The 26,728-nt window shown below is 37.7% G+C and overlaps 1 protein-coding gene across 1 annotated transcript in view; it reads left to right on the forward strand.

Moving 5' to 3' along the window:
- Positions 1-26,728, forward strand: part of LOC131692992 (probable glutamine--tRNA ligase) — a 172,527-nt gene that overhangs the window by 133,787 nt on the left and 12,012 nt on the right. The window contains exon 2 of the mRNA XM_058980424.1: positions 19,620-21,151. Coding sequence (XP_058836407.1) covers positions 19,621-21,151 — 1,531 coding nt within the window. The 5' untranslated portion in view covers position 19,620. The remainder of the gene's footprint in view (positions 1-19,619; positions 21,152-26,728) is intronic.

The raw sequence follows: 26,728 nt of genomic DNA on the forward strand, positions 1-26,728 counted from the left end.
TTAGTGACCTAATACTACAAATCGAAGCAGTTGTGGTCATATTTTGGAAAAATTTTCACCTTTATACATTCATTGCAGAATTTATTAAAATCGACATTTTCTGCGTGTTCGTACTCATCACCCTGTAATTCCGGAACCGGAAGTCGGATCCATTAGAAATTCAATAGCAGCCTATGAGAACGTTGCACCTTTCATTTGAGACTAAGTTTGTCAAAATCGGTTCAGCCATCTCTGAGAAAAATGAGTGACATTTTTGGTCACATACACACACACACATACGCACACACACACATACGCACACACACACACATACATACACACAGACATTTGCCGAACTCGACGAACTGAATCGAATGGTATATGTCACTCGGCCCTCCGGGCTTCCGTTAAAAAGTCGGTTTTCAGAGCAATTGCAATACCTTTCTATTGAGAAAGGCAAAAATTTCACCTTTTTACATTCATCGCAGAATTCGTTAGAATCGAGATTTGCTGCGTGATCGTACGTATCACCCTGTAATTCAGGAACCAGAACTCGGATCCACACAAAATTCAACAGCAGCTGATGGACCTTCCATTTAAAATCAAGTTTGTCAAAATCGGTTCAGAAAATTCCGAGAAACCGATGTGGGCAAATCAACAAATTTTGTTTTGTAACCATACTCTTCAACTCGTAATCCGGAACAAGATGTCGGTTGAAAATGAAATTCAATAGCAACCTATGGGAATAGTATACCTTTCATTTGAATCTTAGTTTGTAAAAATCGGTTCAGCCATCTCCGAGAAACCGATGTGGACATTTTGGTAACAAATCCGCACATACACACACATACATACATACATACATACATACATACATACATACATACATACATACATACATACATACATACATACACACAGTTATTTTGCGATCTCGGCGAACTGAGTCGAATGTTATATGAGACTCGGCCCTCCGGGCCTCGGTTAGAAAGTCGGTTTTTGGAGCAATTGCGTAACCTTTCTATATGAGAAAGGCAAAAGAATAGTATTTAATTAGCTTAATCAGCATGAGTTCAATGTTATCTTCATGTGATGAACTCCATCGAGGCTCTTCGTGCGATGAAGCCCAAAAAGCAATTCCCATATTTCCTGGGGAAGATACGGGAGTCCTTGTGTACGTTATCTGAAAAATCTTACCAGATTACCTTTGTTTGGGTCCCCTCTCATTGCTCTATCCCGGGCAATGAAAAGGCCGACTCATTAGCAAAGGTGGGTGCATTAAATGGTGACATATACGAAAGACCAATCTGCTTCAACGAATTTTTTAGTATTTGTCGTCAGAGGACACTCAACAGCTGGCAAACCTCGTGGAGCAATGGTGAACTTGGACGATGGCTACATTCCATTATCCCAAAGGTATCAACGAAGCCTTGGTTCAGGGGGATGGATGTGGGTCGGGATTTAATTCGTGTAATGTCCCGACTTATGTCCAACCACTGCACCTTGGATGCGCATTTGCGGCGTATTGGGCTTGCGGAGAGTAGTCTGTGCGCTTGTGACGAGGGCTATCACGACATCGAGCACGTTGTCTGGGTATGCGCCGGGTACTTGGACGCCAGATCTCAGTTAAAGGATTCCCTTCGGGCCCGAGGTAGACCACCCAATGTCCCAGTCCGAGATATACTGGCAAATCGTGATTTCCCCTATATGACCCTTATTTATACTTTCATAAAAACGACAAATATCCCAATTTAGCCCCTCTCTTTTTATTTCTCGTTTTAGAAGCTTTCTCCTGCCTTGTGGGACCGATCAGCTCCAGACTGCAACTATGTAACCGTCGTCGCACTTACCACTTAAACTGAAGCGAGAGCGACTCAAGGTCCGATGACTTTTGAGGGATTCCCCGCGGGTTCGAAGAATACCATCCGCCAATCCGACCTACTAGACTGAGGCGGGAATCTTTCGCTGATATACCGTTTGCCCGAAAGTTGCAAGTTTTGCTCTTCTCTCCCGGTCACCATCTACGCTTTCTCTCCCCTGTCCTTGATACAACTGCTTCTACAGCCCCCCTCTGAATATCTTGACCAAGCGTAAGTCTCCGCTAAAAAAGTTCAAATTTGTATTCTGTATTCCTAGTTTTAAGATGGTTGTAATTTTACCTCTTTGTTAAAACTATTGTCCCCCATCTTGTAAACAGAATTGTATCCCTAGTCTTAAAACACCTGCGAATTTTCTCATAAATATTTGTTCCCCCTTTTGTGTACCAAACTATATTGTTAGTTTTAAGATAACTGTAAATATTTCCTAAAAATTATTACTATTGAATTCCTTGTTTTAAATTTTTTTCATAAAAAAAATCTTTCGCCCCCTCTCTTGTATATAGAATCTTATTTCTAGTCTTAAGATAGCTGTAAAAGTTTTCTTTTTTAAAAAAAATAATTCAACATTGTAACCTCCTAGTTTTAAAATATCCAAAATGTAAAAACAAAAGAATTTGGCACCGCCAAGCTAACGTATTTGTGCCTATCAAATAAACGAAATGAATAAAAAAAATCTTCATGTGATTATATTTTGAAATGTTGGTGGAATGGTTTTAAAAGTGGAGGGAATGGGGGGTTAGTAGAGTGGGAGTGGAGGATGCGTCAGAAATCCTTCATCTTATTTTGGTATACGGGGTGGATGAAGGAAATGCGGGCGTGAGGGTGGTCCAAGGGGACGGTAGTGATGAAGGAGGGTGATGTAAGGGCAAGGCGGGGAGGGGGGCGGAGGGGCGGCGATGCAATACTCAGCTGCATATTTTGCCTTCCATTTGAGACTCGGTTTGAGAAAATCGGTTCAGTCATCACCGAAGAACCGATGTGACTTTATTTGTGGAATATGCCCGAAATTCCGGAATCGTCGATAGTGGACAATATATTCAAAGTATGTTTGATTGGCAATCAGTGATCTAGATCTGCGATTAGAAGTAATTTGGTGACCATTTCAATAGTTTTTAGCCTCTGAGGTATTACGATTGTACCGATTTATATGGGAAATTCCAGTGTATCCTTACTAACACCCCTGTAACTCCGGAAGCAAGAGTCAGAACCGAATGAAATTCAGCAGCAGTCAATGGTATTACTGTATCTTTCATTTGAAATCAAGTTTGTAAAGATCGGTAGAGAATTCGTTGGGGAATGGGTGTGATATTAGCTTAGGAACTTGGTGGGTTCCCCGGGGGCGTCATGAACCGTCATAGGTGGCCAATGTGGTCAAAGCTGCTTTGATTGATCATTAGTGATCCAGACCCGCAAACTAGAGTAATGTTACATCAATTTTAATATGTTTTACATCATTTGAACATCATGGTGGTACCAGTTTGTATGGGAATTTGCTGTGTGACCGCACTCTTCAACCCGTAACTCCGGAACCGGAAGTCGGATCAACTAAAAATTCAATAGCAGCTTATGGGAGCGTTATACCTTTCATATGAAACTAACTGCGAAAATCGGTTCAGCCAAAATTGTGTGAGTTTAAATGACACACACACATACACACATACATACACACACAGACATTTGCCGATCTCGACGAACTGAATCGAATGGTGTATGACACTCGGCCCTCCGGGCCTCGGTTAAAAAGTCGATTTTTACAGTGATTGCATAGCCTTTCTTTATATGAGAAAGGCAAAACAAATAAATAAAAATTAAAAATTAAAAGAATTTTTGAAATATGCTATAACATTTTATTGTTATTTTCTTTACGATGCAATTATATTTCAAACTTTGCAATTAAATTTTAAACGTGTGATGTTTTTTTGCATTTGGTATATGGGGCCATGCATAAATGACGTAGCATTTTGGGGGGTAGGGAGGGTATACCAAATTTGTTACGAAGTGTGACGAGGGGGAGGGTAGGGTCAGAAGTTGTGCGACGTAGCATTAAGTTTAAAACCCATTGTTTAGAGAAAACAATTTAATGATCCTACATTTCCAAGAGAAATGAATTTAAATTCAACCAAGTTACTTTTGATGCGGTTTTTCATGAGGTAAATTTTACGATTCGCGGAATTACAATAATACGAAAAGATTTTGTATGCGGATTTAATTTGCTGCATTAGTTAGCTAATGTTGCTAACTAGTAGACTTAGTTTGGAAGCTGAATTAAATTTTCACTTTGGATTCAATCAAACAAAATTTAGTAATTTAGATGAACGTATGGTTCTTAGAATCATACAGGCAGCTGCACGATTGTGAACTGAGAGAACTTGTCTTCATGCTCTCCTTGACATATAAAATTCAAAACAAAACTATCAACACATATTTGTCATGAAATGGGCTTATTTTGCACGCAATTTGCTGTTATAATGAAAATGTTGATAAAAGTCGCCAAACATTTTGAAAGGACATGTATTTAAAATAATTGAAAAACATATGTATTTATTTTCATCACCCGGGCGCTGTGCATGGGACGATGGGGAGGGGGTAGGTAAATGCTACGTTATTTACGAGGGGGAGGTAAGAATTTTGTGACCAAATGCTACGAGGGGGGAGGGAGGGGTCAAAAATCTCTGAAAAAAGCGACGTCATTTGTGTACGGCCCCTAAGAACACCTTTTTGCATTCATCGCGGTATCGGTTTGAATCGGAGTTTTCTATGTGATCGCACTCCACAACCCGTAACTCCGGAGCTGGAAGTCGGATGGAGATGGAATTTAATATCAGTTTCCGGGGACGCAACACCTTTCATTTGAGACTAAGTTGATCAAATCGGTCTAGCCATTTTCGAGAAACCAATATAACCGTTATTCTGAATTTGAATGCTTCCGGATCCGTCGATGGTGGCCAGTGTGGCCAAAGGGACTTTGAGTGACTGTTGGTGACCTAGATCTACAAATTGAACAGTTGTGTTTACATTTTGGAAAAAAATTCACCTTGTTACAGTCATCGCAGAATTCGTTAGAATCGGCACGGTGTTCCTAAAACCGTTATTAACTAAAAAAAATGACCATAAATTTGGCATGCGGCATTCGACAGATACAGTATCCAAGCATCTTTTCAGTGAATTTTAAAATGATCCATCGAGGGATTCGAGAGATATGGCGATTTGAAGTTTTATGATACGTTTCATAAGGTTACCAGCAAACACCCACGGGTTTGGTCCAATCTCTATGAACAAAAAAATATTTGTCTACTTATTTAGTACATGGCATTCAAAAGCTATAGTAATCAAGTATATCCCCTGCAAGTTTGGAAATATTTCATTGACGGAATCGAAAGTTATAACAGTTTGGATGTGGTATGCGGTCATAGATGGGTTTTCTACCAGACTTCAAGCGTGAATCCATGTTTGTCCATTGACTATTTAGATCGTTTATACGTGTCGCGATTTTTAAAGGAAACCCTTACTATTTTATTACATAAATATAATGTACAAATGGTGTTATTAATATGGTGCACTGAAAAAATAAGAAAATAGGGTTGTCTACTAAACGTTAAATATAATGTGTAATTTAAAAAAAAATAGATGAAAGTTGGAATGTTTACTTCAAAAGGCCATATCCCAATGGTATGTTGACTGATTCTAATTATTTTTTCATTATTGAACAGGTAGACGTTTCATCGTTAATTTTCATCAAGAAGAATATAAAATAGAGTTGGCTACTTCAAACAATAGACAACTTAATTATCCTCAACTATATGTATTATCACTATTTAGTAAATATCTTTATATTCAAAACGACGACCTATCAATTTCTATACATTAGTTGAATGCAACGAACGCAAACTATAAATCATGGCAAAATAAAACCATAAATTCAATACACATATTAAAAAATATGAAGGTATTAGCTGATTCAGATCAATTTATGTTGTGATACGGTTTTTGTTGGAAATTTTGTACAATCGTGATTCGCTGGTTGGGTTGACAGATGTTAAAACTGGGGGATGTTATTAGTAGGGGGATCAAAGGGGATGTTATTAGTACAAGTTCATCTGCTCATATCTCTAACTATTGTCAGTTTGATTGTCGAATTGAATTTAACATGAGAATTTGACATTCAGATGTCGACAATGGACCAACTAGCGCGGAGGTCCAACTAAAAAGCGGCTCCTGTTAAAAATTGAGTGACCAGCGAATCACGACTGTGTTAGTTTTAACATTTCATTTATCCATAATTTGTAGTAAACAGCAATTGCAATCAACTAGTATATAAAATTGATAGGCCGCTATTTTTAATTCAAAAATAATCACTAAATAATTATAATACATATAGTTGAGACCAATTATATTGTCTATTTATTTATGTAGCCAACTCTATTTTATATTCTTCTTGATGAAAATTAACGATGAAACGTCTACCTGTTCAATAATGAAAAAATAATTAGAATCAGTCAACATACCATTGAGATATGGCCTTTTGAAGTAAACATTCCAACTTTCATCTATTTTTTTAATTTACACATTATATTTAACGTTTGGTAGACAACCCTATTTCCATATTTTTTCAGTGCACCATATAAATAACACCTTTCGTGCATTATATTTATGTAATTAAATGGCAAGGTTTTCCTTTAAAAGTCGCGACACGTATAAACGATCTAAATAGTCAATGGACAAACATGGATTCACGCTTGAAGTCTGGTAGAAAACCCATCTATGACCGTATACCACATCCAAACCGTTATAACTTTCGATTCCGTCAATGAAATATTTTCAAACTTGCAAGGGATATACTTGATTACTATATCTTTCGAATTCCATGTACTAAATAAGTAGACAATTTTTTTTTTGTTTGTAGAGATTGGACCAAACCCGTGGGTGTTTGCTGGTAGCCTTATGAAACGTATCATAAAACTTCAAATCGCCATATATCTCGAATCCCTCGATGGATCATTTTGAAATTCACTGAGAAGATGCTTGGATACTGTATCTTTCGAATGCCGTATGCCAAATTTATGGTCATTTTTTTAGTTAATAACGGTTTTAGGAACACCGTGATCGGGATTTGCTGCGTGATCGTACGTATCACCCTGTAATTCAGGAACCAGAACTCGGATCCACACAAAATTCAACAGCAGCTGATGGACCTTTCATTTAAAATCAAGTTTGTCAAAATTGGTTCAGAAAATTCCGAGAAGCCGATGTGGACAAATCAACAAATTTTGTTTTGTAACCATACTCTTCAACTCGTAATCCAGAACAAGATGTCGGTTGAAAATGAAATTCAATAGCAACCTATGGGAATATTATACCTTTCATTTGAATCTTAGTTTGTAAAAATCGGTTCAGCCATCTCCGAGAAACCGATGTGGACATTTTGTTAACAAATCCGCACATACACACACATACATACATACATACATACATATATACATACATACATACATACATACATACATACATACACACATACATACGCACATACATACACACATAAATACACACAGATATTTTGCGATCTCGGCGAACTGAGTCGAATGTTATATGAGACTCGGCCCTCCGGGCCTCGGTTAGAAAGTGGGTTTTTGGAGCAATTGCATAACCTTTCTTTATGAGAAAGGCAAACGAATAATATTTAATTAGCTTAATTAGCATGAGTTCAATGTTATCTTCATGTGATTATATTATGAAATGTTGGTGGAATGGGTTTGAAAGTGGAGAGAATGGGGGGTTAGTAGAGTGGGAGTGGAGGATGCGTCAGAAATCCTTCATCTTATTTCGGTATACGGGGTGGATGAAGGAAATGCGGGCGTGAGGGTGGTCCAAGGGGAGGGGAGTGATGAAGGAGGGCGGTGTAAGGGCAAGGAGGGGGGAGGGGCGGCGACGCAATACTCAACTGCATATTTTGCCTTCCATTTGAGACTTGGTTTGAGAAAATCTGTTCAGTCATCACCGAAGAACCGATGTGACGTTAATTGTGGAATATGCCCGAAATTCCGGACTTTCGGAATCGTCGATAGTGGACAATATATTCAAAGAATGTTTGATTGGCAATCAGTGATCTAGATCTGCGATTAGAAGTAATTTGGTGACCATTTCAATAGCTTTTAGCCTCTGAGGCATTACGATTGTACCGATTTATATGGGAAATTCCAGTTTATCCTTACTAACACCCCTGTAACTCCGTCAGAACCGAGTGAAATTCAGCAGCAGTCAATGGCATTACTGTATCTTTCATTTGAAATCAAGTTTGTAAAAATCGGTAGAGAATTCGTTGGGGAATGGGTGTGATATTAGCTTAGGAACTTGGCGGGTTCCCCGGGGGCGTCATGAACCGTCATAGGTGGCCAATGCGGTCAAAGCTGCTTTGATTGATCATTAGTGATCCAGACCCGCAAACTAGAGTAATGTTACATCAATTTTAATATGTTTTACATCATTTGAACATCATGGTGGTACCAGTTTATATGGGAATTTGCTGTGTGACCGCACTCTTCAACCCGTAACTCCGGAACCGGAAGTCGGATCAACTAAAAATTCAATAGCAGCTTATGGGAGCGTTATACCTTTCAGATGAAACTAAGTTTGCAAAAATCGGTTCAGCCATCTCTGAGAAAATTGTGTGAGTTTAAATGACACACACATACACACACATACACACACACACAGACATTTGCCGATCTCGACGAACTGAATCGAATGGTGTATGACACTCGGCCCTCCGGGCCTCGGTTAAAAAGTCGATTTTTACAGTGATTGCATAGCCTTTCTTTATATGAGAAAGGCTTAATGCAGCTTAGATATTGCACAGTGGTCCAGGAAGCGAAATTAGCGGGAAACAATTGTTAACGCATTCATCTTTAGGTTTAGAGATTTGGTGTCTTAGAAACATTTATTGTGCGTGACAAACTGCATCTTTTGGCTGAAACGGTTTTAGGGTGGTCCTTAAAATGTCAAAGTTGTAGATATTATTTCAAATTATAGTTCAGAGAGAATGATACTTTCTTCTGCAATATTCTAGAACAATCAATTCTGAGCAACTTTGTTGAAGGTACTAACTTTGTATCTCAAACCGTTTTCATTTTATAGTGAGTTCCATGTCATAACTTAGGGTGTCTCTCAAAAAAGCAGTTTTCTCCGTACAGTTTTTTAATATGATTTTTCTCACAAAAGTACTCTTCAGTGCACTTTTAGAGCATGATTAGAGGCAACTTTTGCTGAAGAAAGAAAAATTTTATCTTGTCTGGTTCAAAAGTTATACTTAATTTTCACTTAAAAATACGCCCTTTTCAAATGTCGATATCTCAAAAGGGGGCAAACGAAAATTGATAATTTTGATTGCATTTGAAAGGCTGTACTTTTGCCTACAATTTTATTGAAAAATTGGAGAACGCTTTTTTGTCTTTCCCAAATAAATCAAATTTTAGTAAAAGCATTTTTGCGTATAATCCTGCAGCGCTCATATTAAAAAATATTTGTTTTACGCTGATTCTGTGAATTCTTATAAAGACTTTTCAAGGATCACATACATTTGCAGGCTTTTCATAATCACCAATGACTTGACCTATAATTTGCTTCCAATTATTGCCAAGATTTCCCAAAATCTACACAAATTTACAATCGATTTCGTTCATTTGCAGGAACAGTTTTAGCAGGTAGCAGTATCAAGATCTGCAATCTACTAACCACAAACCAAAAAACAAAATTGACCTTCATATAACAGTAGAATCATTCAAGTACTTTAAAACGACTCTCGTAGATTTGGTAGACCACTCTGCAAAGCGCTTAATTGAGTACATCAAGTGCAATACTGAAACCCAGAAACTAAGCATGATTTTGATTATCAAATGGGGAACTGATGAGAGTTCGACTCATTGCAGCTAAGATGTTTGGTAACGATTCCCAGTATTACACACACTAGCAGTAATCTTTAAAAGACGCGCTTATTGTGGTTTTCAAATCATCAAACTAATCTTCTACTACAAAAATTAATGGGTATGATCAAAGATTCATCGACGAAGATGAAAACAGAGAATTGCGCGAATGCAACAATTCCTATATACAGTATGTAAAAAATTAAAGACACCCCTTTATCGCTTCAGTAGTTTTGGTCATAGGAAAGGTTTGTTGTATTGTACCACGAGAATTCTTTTAAAATTTTTGATTTACCGTTTCACAGCCAACAAAAAAAAAACTGAATAAGTTAGTCGTCGTAATAATGTGTGGCAGTCTAGTAGTGGTAATGGGATTAAATAGAAAAGAACGAGGGTGTCTTTAAGTATTTTACATACTGTACACTTAGGCTTCTTTATGTAGGGGATGCGCGCATAAAAAACCGCCTAAAAAGACTTCAGTGTATATTTGCATTTTCGATAGCTCCATTATTGTTGGTGGTATGGTAGGGTGGAAGTAAGAGGAAAGCGATTCTAGTTTCTATTGCACTCGCATACAAGTTATTTAATATACTGGTTCTCAAGAATAAAGCAAATATATTGACCCCAACGCATTGATCATAATTTATATGCATTTCAACGATTGTACATAGGTCGAGTAATTAATGATAGAGTGCGCCACCCTAACGAGCGAGCCCAAAATAGGGTCATCACCCTATTTGCAATATGAAAAGCCTGCAAATGTATGTGATCCTTGAAAAGTCTTGACAAGAATTCACAGAATCCGCGTAAAACAAATATTTTTTAATATGAGCGCTGTAGAATTATACGCAAAAATGCTTTTACTAAAATTTGATTTATTTGAGAAAGACAAAAAAGCGTTCTCCAATTTTTCAATATATTGTAGGCAAAAGTACAGCCTTTCAAATACAATCAAAATTATCAATTTTCGTTTGCCCCCTTTTCGAGATATCGACATTTGAAAAGGGCGTATTTTTAAGTGAAAATTAAGTATAACTTTTGAACCAGACAAGATAAAATTTTTCTTTCTTCAGCAAAAGTTGCCTCCATTCATGCTCTAAAAGTACACTGAAGAGTACTTTTGTGAGAAAAATCATATTAAAAAACTGTACGGAGAAAACTGCTTTTTTGACAGACACCCTAAGTTATGACATGGAACTCACTATAAAATGAAAACGGTTTGAGATACAAAGTTAGTATCTTCAACAAAGTTGCTCAGAATTGATTGTTCTAGAATATTGCAGAAGAAAGTATCATTCTCTCTGAACTATAATTTGAAATAATATCTACAACTTTGACATTTTAAGGACCACCCTAAAACCGTTTCAGCCAAAAGATGCAGTTTGTCACGCACAATAAATGTTTCTAAGACACCAAATCTCTAAACCTAAAGATGAATGCGTTAACAATTGTTTCCCGCTAATTTCGCTTCCTGGACCACTGTGCATTGTATGCATGCTGTTTGTGTGGTCCACAAAACTTTTTCGAATTTTTGATCTGTCACGTTACAAGTTATTTCGTTTCCAATACTTCACAACTGAAAATAAGCAATAATCCATATTCATCTCAATTTTTCAAGCAATATCATCAAATTTAAATTAGACTACGTTGGAAAAATATGGTTCCAGGCAAAAAGTTGAAAATATGGATTTTGTTTACCTTTTTATTTCATTGCGGTCTTTTAGTCATTTTCAGGCTATGCAAGTAGCATCTACAAACTTTTATAAATGACCGGAGGGCCGAGTGTCATACACCATTCGATTCAGTTCGTCGAGATCGGCAAATGTCTGTGTGTGTATGCATGTGTGTGTATGTGTGTGTATGTGTGTGTGTGTCATTTAAACTCAAACAATTTTCTCATAGATGGCTGAACCGATTTTCGCAAACTTAGTTTCATCTGAAAGGTATAACGCTCCCATAAGCTGCTATTGAATTTTTAGTTGATCCGACTTCCGGTTCCGGAGTTACGGGTTGAAGAGTGCGGTCACACAGCAAATTCCCATATAAACTGGTACCACCACGATGTTCAAATGATGTAAAACATATCAAAATTGATGTAACATTACTCCAGTTTGCGGGTCTGGATCACTAATGATCAATCAAAGCAGCTTTGACCACATTGGCCACCTTTGACGGTTCATGACGCCCCCGGGGAACCCGCGAAGTTCCTAAGCTAATATCACACTCATTCCCCAACGAATTCTCTACCGATTTTTACAAACTTGATTTCAAATGAAAGATACAGTAATACCATTGACTGCTGCTGAATTTCATTCGGTTCTGACTCTTGCTTCCGGAGTTACAGGGGTGTTAGTAAGGATACACTGGGATTTCCCGTATAAATCGGTACAATCGTAATGCCTCAGAGGCTAAAAGCTATTGAAATGGTCACCAAATTACTTCTAATCGCAGATCTAGATCACTGATTGTCAATCAAACATTCTTTGAATATATTGTCCACTATCGACGATTCCGGACGTCCGGAATTCCGGGCATATTCCACAATTAACGTCACATCGGTTCATCGGTGATGACTGAACCGATTTTCTCAAACCAAGTCTCAAATGGAAGGCAAAATATGCAGCTGAATATTGCGTCGCCGCGCCTCCCCCCCCCCCGCCCTGCCCTTACACCTCCCTCCTTCATCACTCCCCTCCCCTTGGACCACCTTCACGCCCGCATTTCCTTCATCCACCCCGTATACCGAAATAAGATGAAGGATTTCTGACGCATCCTCCACTCCCACTCTACTAACCCCCCATTCCCTCCACTTTCAAACCCATTCCACCAACATTTCAAAATATAATCACATGAAGATAACATTGAACTCATGCTGATTAAGCTAATTAAATATTATTCTTTTGCCATTCTCATATAGAAAGGTTATGCAATTGCTCCAAAACCCGACTTCATAACCGAGGCCCGGAGGGCCGAGTCTCATATAACATTTGACTCAGTTCGCCGAGATCGCAAAATATCTGTGTGTATGTATGTTTTTTTTTTTTTGTGTGTATGTATGTGTGTATGTATGTATGTATGTATGTATGTATGTATGTATGTATGTATGTATGTATGTATGTATGTATGTATGTATGTATGTATGTATGTATGTATGTATGTATGTATGTATGTATGTATGTATGTATGTATGTATGTATGTATGTATGTATGTATGTATGTATGTGTGTATGTATGTATGTATGTATGTATGTATGTATGTATGTGTGTGCATGTGCGGATTTGTTAACAAAATGTCCACATCGGTTTCTTGGAGATGGCTGAACCGATTTTTACAAACTAAGATTCAAATGAAAGGTATAATATTCCCATAGGTTGCTATTGAATTTCATTTTCAACCGACATCTTGTTCCGGATTACGAGTTGAAGAGTATGGTTACAAAACAACATTTGTTGATTTGTCTCTCATTCTGAATTTGGAATTTTCTGAACCGATTTTGGCAAACTTGATTTTAAATGAAAGGTCCATCAGCTGCTGTTGAATTTTGTGTGGATCCGAGTGCTGGTTCCTGAATTACAGGGTGATACGTACGATCACACAGCAAATCCCGATTCTAACGAATTCTGCGATGAATGTAAAAAGGTGAATCTTTTTCCAAAATGTAAACACAACTGTTGAATTTGTAGATCTAGGTCACCAACAGTCATGCAATGTCTCTTTGGCCACACTGGCCACCATCGACGGATCCGGAAACATCCAAATTCAGAATAACGGTTATATTGGTTTCTCGAAAATGGCTAGACCGATTTGATCAACTTAGTCTCAAATGAAAGGTGTTGCGTCCCCGGAAACTGATATTAAATTCCATCTCCATCCGAATTCCGGCTCCGGAGTTACGGGTTGTGGAGTGCGATCACATAGAAAACTCCAATTCAAACCGATACCGCGATGAATGCAAAAAGGTGCTCTTATATATACTTACCAAGTGTAATAAGAATGAAAGACATTTCCATAATGTTATATTGTACGAACCAGCTAATTAATCATAGTTTGGAGAAATGAGAAAGGCACAATTGCACCGCTAGGTGGATTAAAACAGGTTTTTTATATTTGTGCTGCTTTCGAAAGAATCCAAACTAAGATTAAATAAAAGATTGTAAATAAAGCCATGCCATTCAGTGTTTCAAAAATCACTCCAATCAGCATGCGTTGAAAAAACCATAGTTCGACAAATCATTAAAATCCATGATTTCATCACTCATGGTTTTTTTGGCTCCTGAGGAGTGAAAACCGCCAAGGAGTGAAAACAGGTTGCTAGATTATAATTGCAGCATACAGTTTAAAAGCCCAAGCTCAATTTAGATTTTCAATTTTCATTTTATCAAGCACAAGAGCAAAACAGATCCTTTTTTTTAAAGCTGTAGAGCCTTGATTTCCACGACCATTTAAAGGAATATTGTGGTAAAACAGATCCTTGGTACAGTTCATGGCGAATGCTTCTTTTCGATAGACCTCGAAGGTCAGCATTCAATGGTTAGCGTACTAGGCTAGGCTTAGGCCATTACAGTAATAAATAGTACACCTGTTTTGCATCCTTCCATTATGCATTTGAACTTTTGGATTTCATCACTTCAGCACAAACATTTTTACACCGGATATGTTTGCCCGTGATTATTGTTAGAAATATATATTTGTTAAAGAAAATTAAATTGAAATCAAATGACTTGCTTCAATATATACGGGGTGCGCCATCTCGGTGTAACATGTATTTCAACTTTGACCAACTCCGCCATTTTCCAGCCGATTATGACAGATAAACAAAATTCTGAAACCATTTTGGGTGTAAGTCGATATACACCAAAAGAACGCGCTGAAATCGTTCACCCTTTCCGGTGGAGTAAATAAACAAAATTGTCGAATTTGGGGGACACAGAATCCACACGTTATACATCAAACACCACTGCACGACTAGAAAGTAACTGTTTGAGCCGGAGTGTGCGCCAAAACAATCATTTGTCCTTATTTTTTAAAGAGGGAGAGACCATCGACAACGCACGCTACCTCTGGATTTTGGCGCACTTTGTCTGTCCACAAATGCAGAAAAAAGGTCTGAAAAACTTCTATTTTCAACAAGATGGGGCATCTTGCCACACCGCAATCAAGTTCTTGCAAAGCAAATTCCCAGGATGCGTTGTCTCAAAAAATGGTGATTTGGAATGGCCTCCTCGTTCTCCGGATTTAACGGTGCCAGACTTTTTTCTGTAGGGTTACTTGAAAAGTAAAGTGTATTCTAGCAAACCTAAGTACCTTGACGAACTCAAAGCCAATATACGAGCTGAAATTGCTGCGATTATGCCCGAAATTCTATCCAATGTCATGCAAAATTGCCGCAAAAGAGCTGCTTTTTGTGTATCAAATGGGGGTGGTGATTTAATCAACGTTGTTTTCTAAACCTGGTTTATAATACATGGCATAAAATATCCTAAAAAGACTTGCTTACTTGTGAAAACGGCTAAAAAATGGCGGAGTTGTTCAATGTTGAAAAAGGATACATCCAGCTGGCGCACCCTGTACCTTCTGCTGGGATAATTGAGAAATTAAACATACAAATTTTGAAGACCTGTTATCAAAGTTTGTAATTATATTCGATCTATAAGAGGCGACAGAACAAGAATCACAAACCGGAGTGGACAGGAGGATCCAAAACCAGGAGTGAAAACCTAAGAGTCAAAACCCACTTGGATTGCTTTGATTGTTATACTCACTCCCAGAAACGTGCATAACAATGATTGGTTTCCACCGCTCCTTTGGAAACAGGCTCCTTGGTGTGAAATGTGTGGTTTATTCGAAACACTGCATGCCATACAACCTAAGTAACACTATGACGGCAAACAATCTGCTATAAATATTATCATTTTGATCGTTATTTAAATAATATCGAAGCTTGCTTATATTGTTTCACTATTTATAATTTTCCATCAGATCTTGGACGATTAGCATTTCCACTGTAGAACAAATTATCGTTTAATTTTTAGTGAATGCACAGGGTTTGAAAGAAGTTGTGAAAGTTGAGACTGGACAAATGATTTGGAAAAATGACACAAAAAGTTCAATGCGGAAGAATCGCCTAAATCGTGTCGTAACTTAAGGGGGTTGTGTAAAGTATTATCGGCAAAAAATTGGATTCCTTAATTTTTTTTTCGATGCAAAAATTGTCTATTCAGTCAGGTGCCACGTCGAAAACTGGTTTTGCGGTGTACACCATAACTCAAAATCTGCTGGACCAATCGTTGATACATTTGCATAGTTGTTTTTAACATCACTCCACAAGTAACTAATGGAGCTTTTATTTCTTGGTCGATTTTCGAACTTTTCCTAGCACTTTGAAGCCAAAGTCCGATTATTGCTAAAAAACGAAAATGCTATTGAAAAAAATAATATCAAGCATTTTGCAAAATGCTTTTGTAGTTACCTGGGCAATGATGTGAAGAAGAAAAACTGTGCAAAATTCAGTACGATTGGTCCAGGAAATTTTGAGTTACGGTTTACACCGCATTTTGTCGAGGTGCCTCCTGAAGATTCACTGTCTGCATCAAGTGTCAGGTTCAATTTGTTAAGTTATATCTGTCAATTGATTATCAGACAGATTGCATACTATAGGAAGTAATTAATTGTAATTTATTATTTTGTAACCGGGATTTGAAGCTTTCTCAATTTTCGCACAACGTCGCAAAATTTCATTGAATTGAACGTTTTAGCAATCCAAGATGTTGAAAGCTCAGCAATTTGGATTTAACCCATTTGACAGATTTACTTCGTTGAAAATCAGCTTTTGAAGTTGTCAAATTCTCAGCTCAATTACTGAACTTTTGGTATTTCAGAATTGATTAGGTAATCGTGCTGATAATATGAATTACTTCATTTTCAGCAAAGTAGGTCTGCCACATTCTATATTCATGGTTAGTGGAGTAGTTGGGTAGGATGGTATAATAAGCCCCACCAGTCTAAAATGTCAGATTTATTTTCCAATGATCACATAATTATCTGAAGCAAATAAATAATTGTTTTGGCTTTTTTATGTGCTGCAGAACAGCAACTAATACAAACGTTTCCAAAAAAGGTAAGCTTCCATTATTGTTCTTAAGCATTTGATTTAATTTGAAATAGTCAGATTTGGCTGACCTGTCTGACTACTAAATATAATGTTAGAGATGCTTTTTAAATCCTTGGAGTGGCTAGAGACTAACAATACAACTTTATAACGTTCACGATAGTATGCACCATTATTAGCAAAATAGTGAAATAACGTTGTATACCATGTTCACACTACAGAGTTAAAACATGTTATAATAATTAGCAACAAGAATAATGTCAGGAATCTCATAGAACATGGGACGAATACGATCTCAACGGCATTTTAGAGGGTACTTAATTTCTGAAATGACGAATTGGTGGGAAATAGCAGGCAAATGAGAGACTAAAAAACTGTTTGTCTCAAATCACAAGTAAACTTATCAAAAACCGGTTTCTACAATTTGTTCGCAGACCTGTCTGTTTTTTCTTGTGATTATTCGACATTTTCTTGAATTATGCCCCTATTTTAAAGTTGCGGAAAAGTGCTGGATGATTTTGTATCAACAACGCAATCATTATTTACCCTCCGGAAGTCGCGGAAATGGCACACTGACCGAGCAGCCGCTGGTGCGCTCAGACGATTTCGCTAGATTTGCAGAGCAGCGTGCACTCAGTGCACTAGCATGACTTCCGGAAGCTTCAAAAGAAGAATCCAAATCTAACCAGAATATAAAAAGCGGATTATTACTGCACAGAAGTGGTTAAACCGTTTCTGTAAACAATCTTCTTAGTACATATTCTGGAATACCTTCCTGTTGGTATGAAGTTTTTACTGGTTCACTCACTGTTGCAGAAGACCTGCTTAACCAATTATTTCTTGAGAAACTTAGACTTCTAAATCGTTCAGAATTACTTTAATACTTCATTTCGTTACATGCCATGAAGCTTGGTTGAAGTCTTCTACGTCCAAGTTTTGTAATCCATTGCCACACAGGAAAAAATGGTAGAATATCCACGTTACAATTTTCGAAGAAGTGTTTAGCGCTCATATTCTGCCTACCACTATAATTCGAAGTAATCAATACCTTCAATGACTTCGTTCCTTGATGATGCTTCGAATTATGCACAAACACATTTGATGTTTTTATTTTATTATTATTTTGTTAGTGTACGATCAGAATGTTTGGCTCACTATCGAATCCATTTGGTCGTTTCTTAAGATTGTATTTTGCATTTCTTTTTTATGTAGCTGATCGCAATCGAGTATTAGAAGTTTTGGAAACAGTGTGAACAGAGCTTGCCGATTAGCCAAGCTTTTTAGAACTATTCCAATGAGATATCTTTTGATTTCCGTTTGGACCGCACATATTATTTCTAATACGCATTTCATTCGACCCATTTTTGAAAGCGCATTTAACATGTCAACGAATTATGTATTTTGAGATTAAAAAGACATACGTCCATATTTGTGAAAAATATTTCATTTTTGGTTGAATACATCAAGAGATCTATGTGTTTTTAGGTTTCCATATTTTGTCGCAAACAAACTTTACATTGAAAATTGATGTAAGAATGGGTTACGACCACCTTCAAGTGTATTTGGAATATGATAGAGTATGTTAAAACGGTGCCTACTTAACCCTCCGGAAGTCGCCCACTGAATGAGCAGCCGCAGTTGCCCAAAGACAATTTACTAGCTTTTCAAAGCAGCGTGCACTCAGTGCACCAGCACGACTGCCAGAAGGTTAACGGAAGATCCCAGACTCATCACCATTTACACGCAGACTAAAATACATAACACTATGAGAAAATTCATCCTTAAAATGTCAATCCGCTAATTTTTCCAGAACACTAGCTCCTCCTTTTATGCACGGTCCCATACACTCATTTGCTTGTCGGTATCGCGAATACTATCACAGCCCCAACCAAAACTATATTTAAAATAACCGTTATATTAGGCGAAGCATTGTTTTCGAGTGTTATGTCTGTTGGTCTGCGATTTCCATAAGCACCACGATGAGTATGCAATGCATTGATCCAAGATTTGTCACAATCAGGCCTCTAGAAAACATTTTATTTAAAATTTTAGAGGATGAAACTTGTTTAGATTTGGAAATATTTAAATTACATGGCATTTAAAAGACCAAAAGTGGTTTGATTGAAACCACTTTTGGTCTTTGGGTTTACTAACTAAAATGCAAAATGGTGTAAGCTCAAACGATAGACATTGAAAAATGTGAATTTAATTTGATTTGTTTGAGCACTCTGGAAAATTTTTAAGAAGGTCTGGAAAAACCTGGAAAATCAGGGAATTTCATTTTCAGAAATGAGTCGACACCCTGTATAAGCTTGATCCAATGAAATCATTGCTTAATTGCTTTACGTAAATTCAAACTTTCTTCATTTTTTTTGCACAAAAAGGTATGTAACCCCTTAAAGAAGGAAGAGACGAGGACAAGCGTACCGACCGTTTCAGTTGAAGGGGATATAATAAATCGTTGGGAGTGACTTGGCTAAGAAGGTTAATGTCACTCCTTTTGTCCTGTGGGATGGGACAGAGGTATTAGTGGGGCAGTTATGAGTAGAATTTCAACAATGGGACAAACAGATTTGGTATTTTTTTACGAAGTTTTTGATTAAATTATATGATTTGGATGTGTTCAAAGTGTTCAAAAAGTACCATGGGATAGTTATGCGTACAACGGCAGTTTATTAATAATTTCTGCTCGTAGACCAAAAAATAATTAGAAATATTTTTTATTGTTACAGGATGTCGGACGATAACCAACTATTTGGCGATCTAATTTCTCTTGGACTTAACGAACGAAAGGCAGAGGAAACTTTAAAAAATGTTGCTCTATGTAAAACTATCTCAAACGCTCTTTTGTTTGTACCATGTGGGTACAAGTTTAACTATGGCGAAGGTCAATTAATCTACCAGGTTTGCACAAAAATAAAACAACAATCAATGAATCAATTAGATTTCCTGGTTAGGAACATTTTGGAAAGGAAGCTTGATACCGTTGTTCGTGTAGATTCGGCTCTCAAGTTTCTGTTGGCGAATGGAACAAATAAAGAAGTCGATGTCGAGCTATTCGAAAAGGCATGCGGAGTCGGTGTTGTTGTCACACCTGAAGAGATTGATCGCACTGTAGAGTCCGCGATTTTGCGCTACAAAGAATCAATAGAAGAACAAAGATATCGCTTCAATGTGGGAAAACTACTTGCAGAGATACGCGGTTGTTTACCATGGGCAGATGGAAAGGCAATAAAAAATGAAGTTGATGTACAACTATTTGATTTGCTTGGGCCTAAAACAGAAGCCGATAAAGCAACGCTTGTGAAGGCCGATAAAAAATCTGAAGCGAAAAAGAATAATGTTCGGATGAGTAAAGTTGTTACGAACGGGACTGTGGATGAAAAAATGGAGTATGATGGAGCAAAATCAATTTCGGAACTAATGAAATCCGTTCATTTTCACGCTCCAGGTGAAAACCATAAAACAGATGGCTATGTCATTACAGACCATACATCTAATTTGTTGAAAGAACATCTGAGTCGTACAGGAGGTCTAGTTAGAACGCGATTCCCACCAGAACCAAATGGTATTTTACATATTGGTCACGCAAAAGCTATTAATATCAATTTTGGATATGCGAAGGCTAACAATGGGGTTTGTCTGTTACGCTACGATGACACTAACCCAGAAAAGGAAGAGGAAAAGTTTTTCATTGGAATCAAAGAAATGGTTGAATGGTTGGGATATCAACCGTACAAGATAACGCATTCATCTGATTACTTCCAACAGTTGTATGAATGGGCAGTTATACTGATAAAAAAAGGATTTGCATATGTTTGTCATCAGAAAGCAGACGCAATGAAAGGTTTCAACCCTGAGCTATCAAAATGGCGAAACCGTGCGATCGACGAGAGTTTGAAACTTTTCGAAGATATGAAAAACGGAAAGATTGATGAAGGCGCAGCCACATTGCGTATGAAAATTACTCTTGAAGAAGGAAAGGTCGATCCTGTAGCATATCGAATCAAGTTTATTGAGCATCACAGAACTGGTAACAACTGGTGCATTTATCCCACTTATGACTATACCCACTGTCTGTGTGACAGTATTGAAGACATTACTCATTCACTGTGCACGAAGGAATTCCAGTCGCGTCGTTCCTCTTACTATTGGCTTTGTAATACGCTAGATATATACTGTCCGGTTCAGTGGGAATATGGTCGACTAAACGTTAACTATACAGTTGTGTCCAAGCGAAAAATTGCCAAGCTGATTACTAAGGGTAAGTCATGAGTTTTACATCGCTAAATCTTGCCACACCTTGCAATTTAGAGATACAGTTTGATCCCTAAACTTCAAATTGATGAGATGAGGTTCACATTTAATTTCGATTAGTCTTTCTATATCACTCGGGACTCAGAAATAGTTGAAATACTGTTGTAACGGCATTTTTTGTCGTTGGGAAAATCTTCATGGTAGAGTGTTACTGATTGATTTTCATGAATATTTTTCTAACGGTGTGAGAAAAAACTGCTTTTTTCGTTTTCCAAGATGGCCGCTTTTCCAGGCTTTCTCAGTTGAGTCTGAACCATTTGCCTTCTACGGGTCGAGACCGTAAGGCTGAAAATCATAAGGCCGAATTTATGTAAAGCCCAATCTCAAAAGCTGAAAAATCAAAAGGTGGACGTTCAAAAGGCGAAATTTCAAAAGGCAAATGTTTCACAAGGCGAAACTTCACAAGGCAAACTTTTTAGAAGGTGAAATTTCAAAAAGGAAACTGATATCAGCACTTCGATACGAAATTTCTTCCACATCTATCGGATTTGAATCGTGGTTATTGTAAGATCTACCCGTTCTAGAGGTGGTCCAGTAACACTTTTATATCAAGCGTACCGCGAAAGGGAATTCTTTTAATAAAAGATAACACTTCTAACTTAGTTCGTTCGCGCACTGGAATAAGAGACTGACGTCTCAAATCCAGCTGTTTTTATTTATCTTTCTGCAAAGGTAGGTACGCCAAAAGAGCGTAACCTAATTTAGGGTATAATTTAGTGTTGTACTAAATTATCCCCGTTTTTGGGTACACAACAGTCCTTCCCATTTAGGAAGAAAATTATACCATTTTCGAAAAGATATTACAATATCTAATATTTACAAACATTTAAAAACTTTCTGCTCAAACTAAAATAAACGAAAAATCGACAATAATCGAAATGATTAATTCTAAGTAACAAAATTTTTTATACTTTTTTGAATCTTTAATCTCTTGAATCTAGTTGCGTATACTTCGAAAGCATTCATCACTGCTTTACGTTTACTCGATCGTGTCTTTGCCTCGGAAGTCTCTTCTGGGAAACCGCGGAACAAAGCGTGAAGCAAAGTCTCGTCACCAGGCATTGCATTTATCGCTCATATGAGTAAATGCGTCCAGATAAGTTGCTACTGTGACAATAAAAACTCACATTTTCACACGAAAAGTTATTGGCACTCACACAACTTTTTCGGATAAATAGAACGTGTTATTTCTCCGGATAAATAAAACCTCCGGAGAATGAGCGAATGAGTTTATCACGATATCCTTTTTGTGCTCGCTGTTGTTATTCCAAAACACGAAAAAACAAGTCTATCGTACTTCTTTGCAGCTTTTCTTTGAAATTAAGTGTATATTTTGACACTTTTATTGATTTCCACGAAATTAAAATATTATCACCTTCTCCGGTGAGAAGTAAAAAACCAACTAAATTTTATCCGGAAAATTATTCTCACGTTATTTGTGAAGACGGAGAATTTTGCTACTGATCTTATCTCGGAAAAGATGGACATCGGATAAGCTTCTTCTCGCGTGAGTGAGAGAGAATTACAATGCCTGCTCATCACACGTCGATCCATTTACCACTGACCAATTAAGCCGCGGAACTTCGATGAGCCGTAACATTTCTTCGCGCTCCAATCGCATTTCTTCGTTGCTGCCATTACCAGCATGCTCGATGACGCTAGCTTTTTCTAGTCCTTTGTCCTGTTTACGCGACTTAGCCGTAGTCAGCGCGTTTGGCCGAACCATCAAGTCCGGAATTTCAGAAATTCTAAATTGAGTACGATGAACGAGAGTTGGAATGTTTTCAATTTGAATCTGGGAAGTATTGATAGAAAATCTTTTTAAACACGTTACTGTGCATGGAATACATTTTGTATGCCACACCCTATCTCCCACATGGGAGCACGTCGTTTGGCATAAGTTCGTTTGACATAAGTTCATTTGGCATAAGTTCATTTGGCATAATGTTCATTTGGCATAACAGTAGGTGACACATACGTTCGTTTGGCATAATGTTCAGGAATCAGAATATATTGGCTCAAATGGCACGTTCCCATAATGTTCATTTGGCATAATGGTCATTTGACATAATGGTCATTTGGTATAATGGTCGTTTAGCATAATGGTCATTTGGCATAATGGTCGTTTGGCATAATTAAAAAAATACATTGAATTTTCTGTTACTAGTCGTTGACGACTAATGTGGCTACGCCACATCGTTTTAAAACCGGTGCTGTCCGACATCGCTCCGCTCCGTCGGACTTGAACTAGTTGATAGCCCCTATGTTTGAGTAATTCGGGCAAACGAGTGGATCACACGTTTGCTCGCGAGAGGCCGCCGACGCACTATCGGAACCCGGCGGATCCTGCTTCGGATCCTTGGTCTCAGTTATGCGACGATACCAAGGGTTAATTGGTATATAGGTTCAAATAACTGCTCATATTTGAAAGAAGGAATCAACCCTTATGTTTCTGGTATTTTTATATATATATATATATATATATATATATATATATATATATATATATATATATATATATATATATATATATATATATATATATATATATATATATATATATATATATATATATATATATATATATATATATATATATATATATATATGTATATATATATATATATATATATATATATATATATATATATATATATTTGCCAGAAACAAGGATTGATTCCTTCTTTAAGACATGTGCATGAACAAATAACTTTTGATTTTGTGCCGTGAAAGCGACGGTATTGTTCACAAGTGGCTCACTTACTATCCAACGCTCTTGGCCAGCCACTTTCTGATGCTTGTAATAGCAAAACTTCAATTCGATTCTTTGTCGACAAATTGATGGCCCTGAAAAGGGCCTTTTGGTTGGGCAGTGTTCGGAATTTACTTGGAGCTGGTGTATATGGTAACAGTTTTGGTGCCATCTGAGATGGTGTGCTTGGCCAACTCTTCTGACAGCAGCAAACGGACGGCGGTTTGAATTTTGCGGGAGATGCTGCAAACGAACTGCTGCATGCTGATGCTGCAAACGAACTGAACGTGAGCAACAGCATGCTGAGTTTTTATACCTGACTACAGCACAACGTAAGCTCGTCCGTTTTTTGTGCTGTCCTCAATGTGTTCTTTGTAGCTCCACCCCTTCGTTGGTCGACCACATATTTTTGATAAAGAACAAAATTGAAATTGTGATTCCAATACGGAGATTATCGAACACTGAGGGTAAAGAGAGTAATGTAATACGGCACCTTGGTAAAATGTTTAAGAATTGAAACCTTTTTTGAATGCGCATAGTAAAAATGTTTTCCACTTCACTCCAGTTTGTTTCTGACCATATTTGCAATTTGTGTACTGAAATAAATCATAATTTAGGGTTTAACCCAAATTGCTTTCCAGGGAGAAACAGTCCATGAAACAGAAAATACAAATTTATTCTTTGAAATGATTTTGGTGGCCCTGAAAAGGGCCTTTTTTATAATGATACAAGTGAGTTCTACCTTTTCATCTTCCAAATCCATACAAAGTGCGTCCCTGCCGCTTCAGAGTATAGACGACATTCATTGCGGTTTTACGCTTGGCGTGTTCAGTGTAGGTCACGGCATCTCGGATGACATTTTCCTGCACACCATCAGCATTCGTAGATTAAATCGGAGATGCATTCTACACCACCACGATGAGCCAGACGACGAATGGCGGATTTGGTGATTCACGAATAACCACGATGACGCTTGGTACGCGAACGCAAACATGATACCGCTCATTGTACCGTCCGGACGAGCATGTTGCTCGTGTGATAAGCGAGCACCCACTGATGCAAAACAAGCTCGCGTGACCTGTATATATAACATTCCCGTATGTAATGAAACGCTTACATGCTCCTTTTTGACGGCTCTGCGTGAGATGTGCTTGCAAATTGCGCATTTTCCTCGCTGTTTTCGAAGGATTTTTTAAAAATCATTGTTTTGGTTTATTTATAGTAGTCGCACTAATTCCGAAATTTAATACGAAATTCGTGCGCGAATTTCCGATCAGCTAGTGCAAAAATATTGCGATTTCGATCAGTAGAACGGAAGATATTCGCATTTCAAACCTGGGAAAATTTCTCAACTGAAATTTTTGAAACGGGACCCCATATTGAAACGTTAGAAGTATTCTACTTCAAAAAACGTGTTCTTCGCATGGCTTTATTTTCACAAGTAAAAAGTTTTTTTTTCTACATTTTAACGACATTTAATGAGATAGAGATTGCTGGAAGGCAAAGTGATGAAAATTTAGTACTCATAGTACTCAACTGAGAGCAAGGATGTGAAATATACAGATCGGACAACTAGAATTGGCAGGGTCATTAGAACCTGGCTTAATATCGTACGGGCTTAACTTTTGTCTTCTGTTGGTGGGGGTCGAGGTTAGGTAGCATAACTACGAATCACTTAAGTCCACCAACATGCCTTCTGGTGAAGACAGACTTGTCCCGCTTTACCGTGAGAACCGATTAAAGAAAAGCCACGTAAGATCACCACTGAAAACCTGTCGACGATTAGCATCAATGAAATTGCTGCTGTTCATCTATGTTTGCCTTTCGAATGCCGGGATAGATTTTTATTAGACTATTGCCATTGCGCTTACAGTCGTAAGGAGTTTGCTACATTGTGTAATGTGGTGGCTGTGTCTACAGCGACTACCCACCGCTGTCGGTGGATTCCCATCAGTTCCTTTCTCTGTTTCCCTTTTTTATTTTAACTATATATGGTCACATTTCCTTTTTCTGCATTATAACGACATTCAATTGGTTAGACATCACTGGTTAAAGAATGTTGTGAAAATTTAGATCCTTAGTACTCAATCGAGAGCAAGGATGTGAAGTATACGTACAACATACTACCATCCTCCGGCCTTAAGGCAAGAGCCTCCATTTATCGGTAATACTACCAGTTTGTGAATGGGACGCTGATACTCCGTTTATCCTCTACATAGGGTGATTCCTCCATTTGGTTCTAGGTTAGAGAGTCGCGATAAATTCATTTTTCCACCGATCAAGTCACGGCAAAGCTTCTGATATCTATCAAGACGGTTTTCAGAAACATTCAATACGGATGCCTCAGGAATTAAGTTTAACGGCTGGCTAGTGAAGTGGTCAGGGGTCACTGCTTCACATGAATCGAATGACTTTGAAAACGCACGCGAGTTGAGATATACTATAATTTGAACTAAAACGGTTGCAAGATCTTCATAAGTGAGTATTTCAATTCCAATTACGTCACGAAGGTGTCTTCAAACTTTTAACGGCTGCCTCCCAAAGACCTCCCATGTGAGACGCGTTGGGAGTAATGAATGACCATCTGATTCCCAATCAACCGAGATAATTGTTGATACAGCTGTCGAAGTGTACCACCCACCTTTGATAGTCCCATCAGATTGGCTGATGCGTTGTTTTTGAATCGATTGGCCCATTCCAATACCCTTTTTATAAACATTAAAGACGAGAAACGCTCCAAAACACACTTCTTTACTTCGAACATTGATGTTT

The sequence above is a fragment of the Topomyia yanbarensis genome, chromosome 3, assembly GCF_030247195.1.
Source record: "Topomyia yanbarensis strain Yona2022 chromosome 3, ASM3024719v1, whole genome shotgun sequence".
NCBI lineage: Eukaryota > Metazoa > Arthropoda > Insecta > Diptera > Culicidae > Topomyia > Topomyia yanbarensis.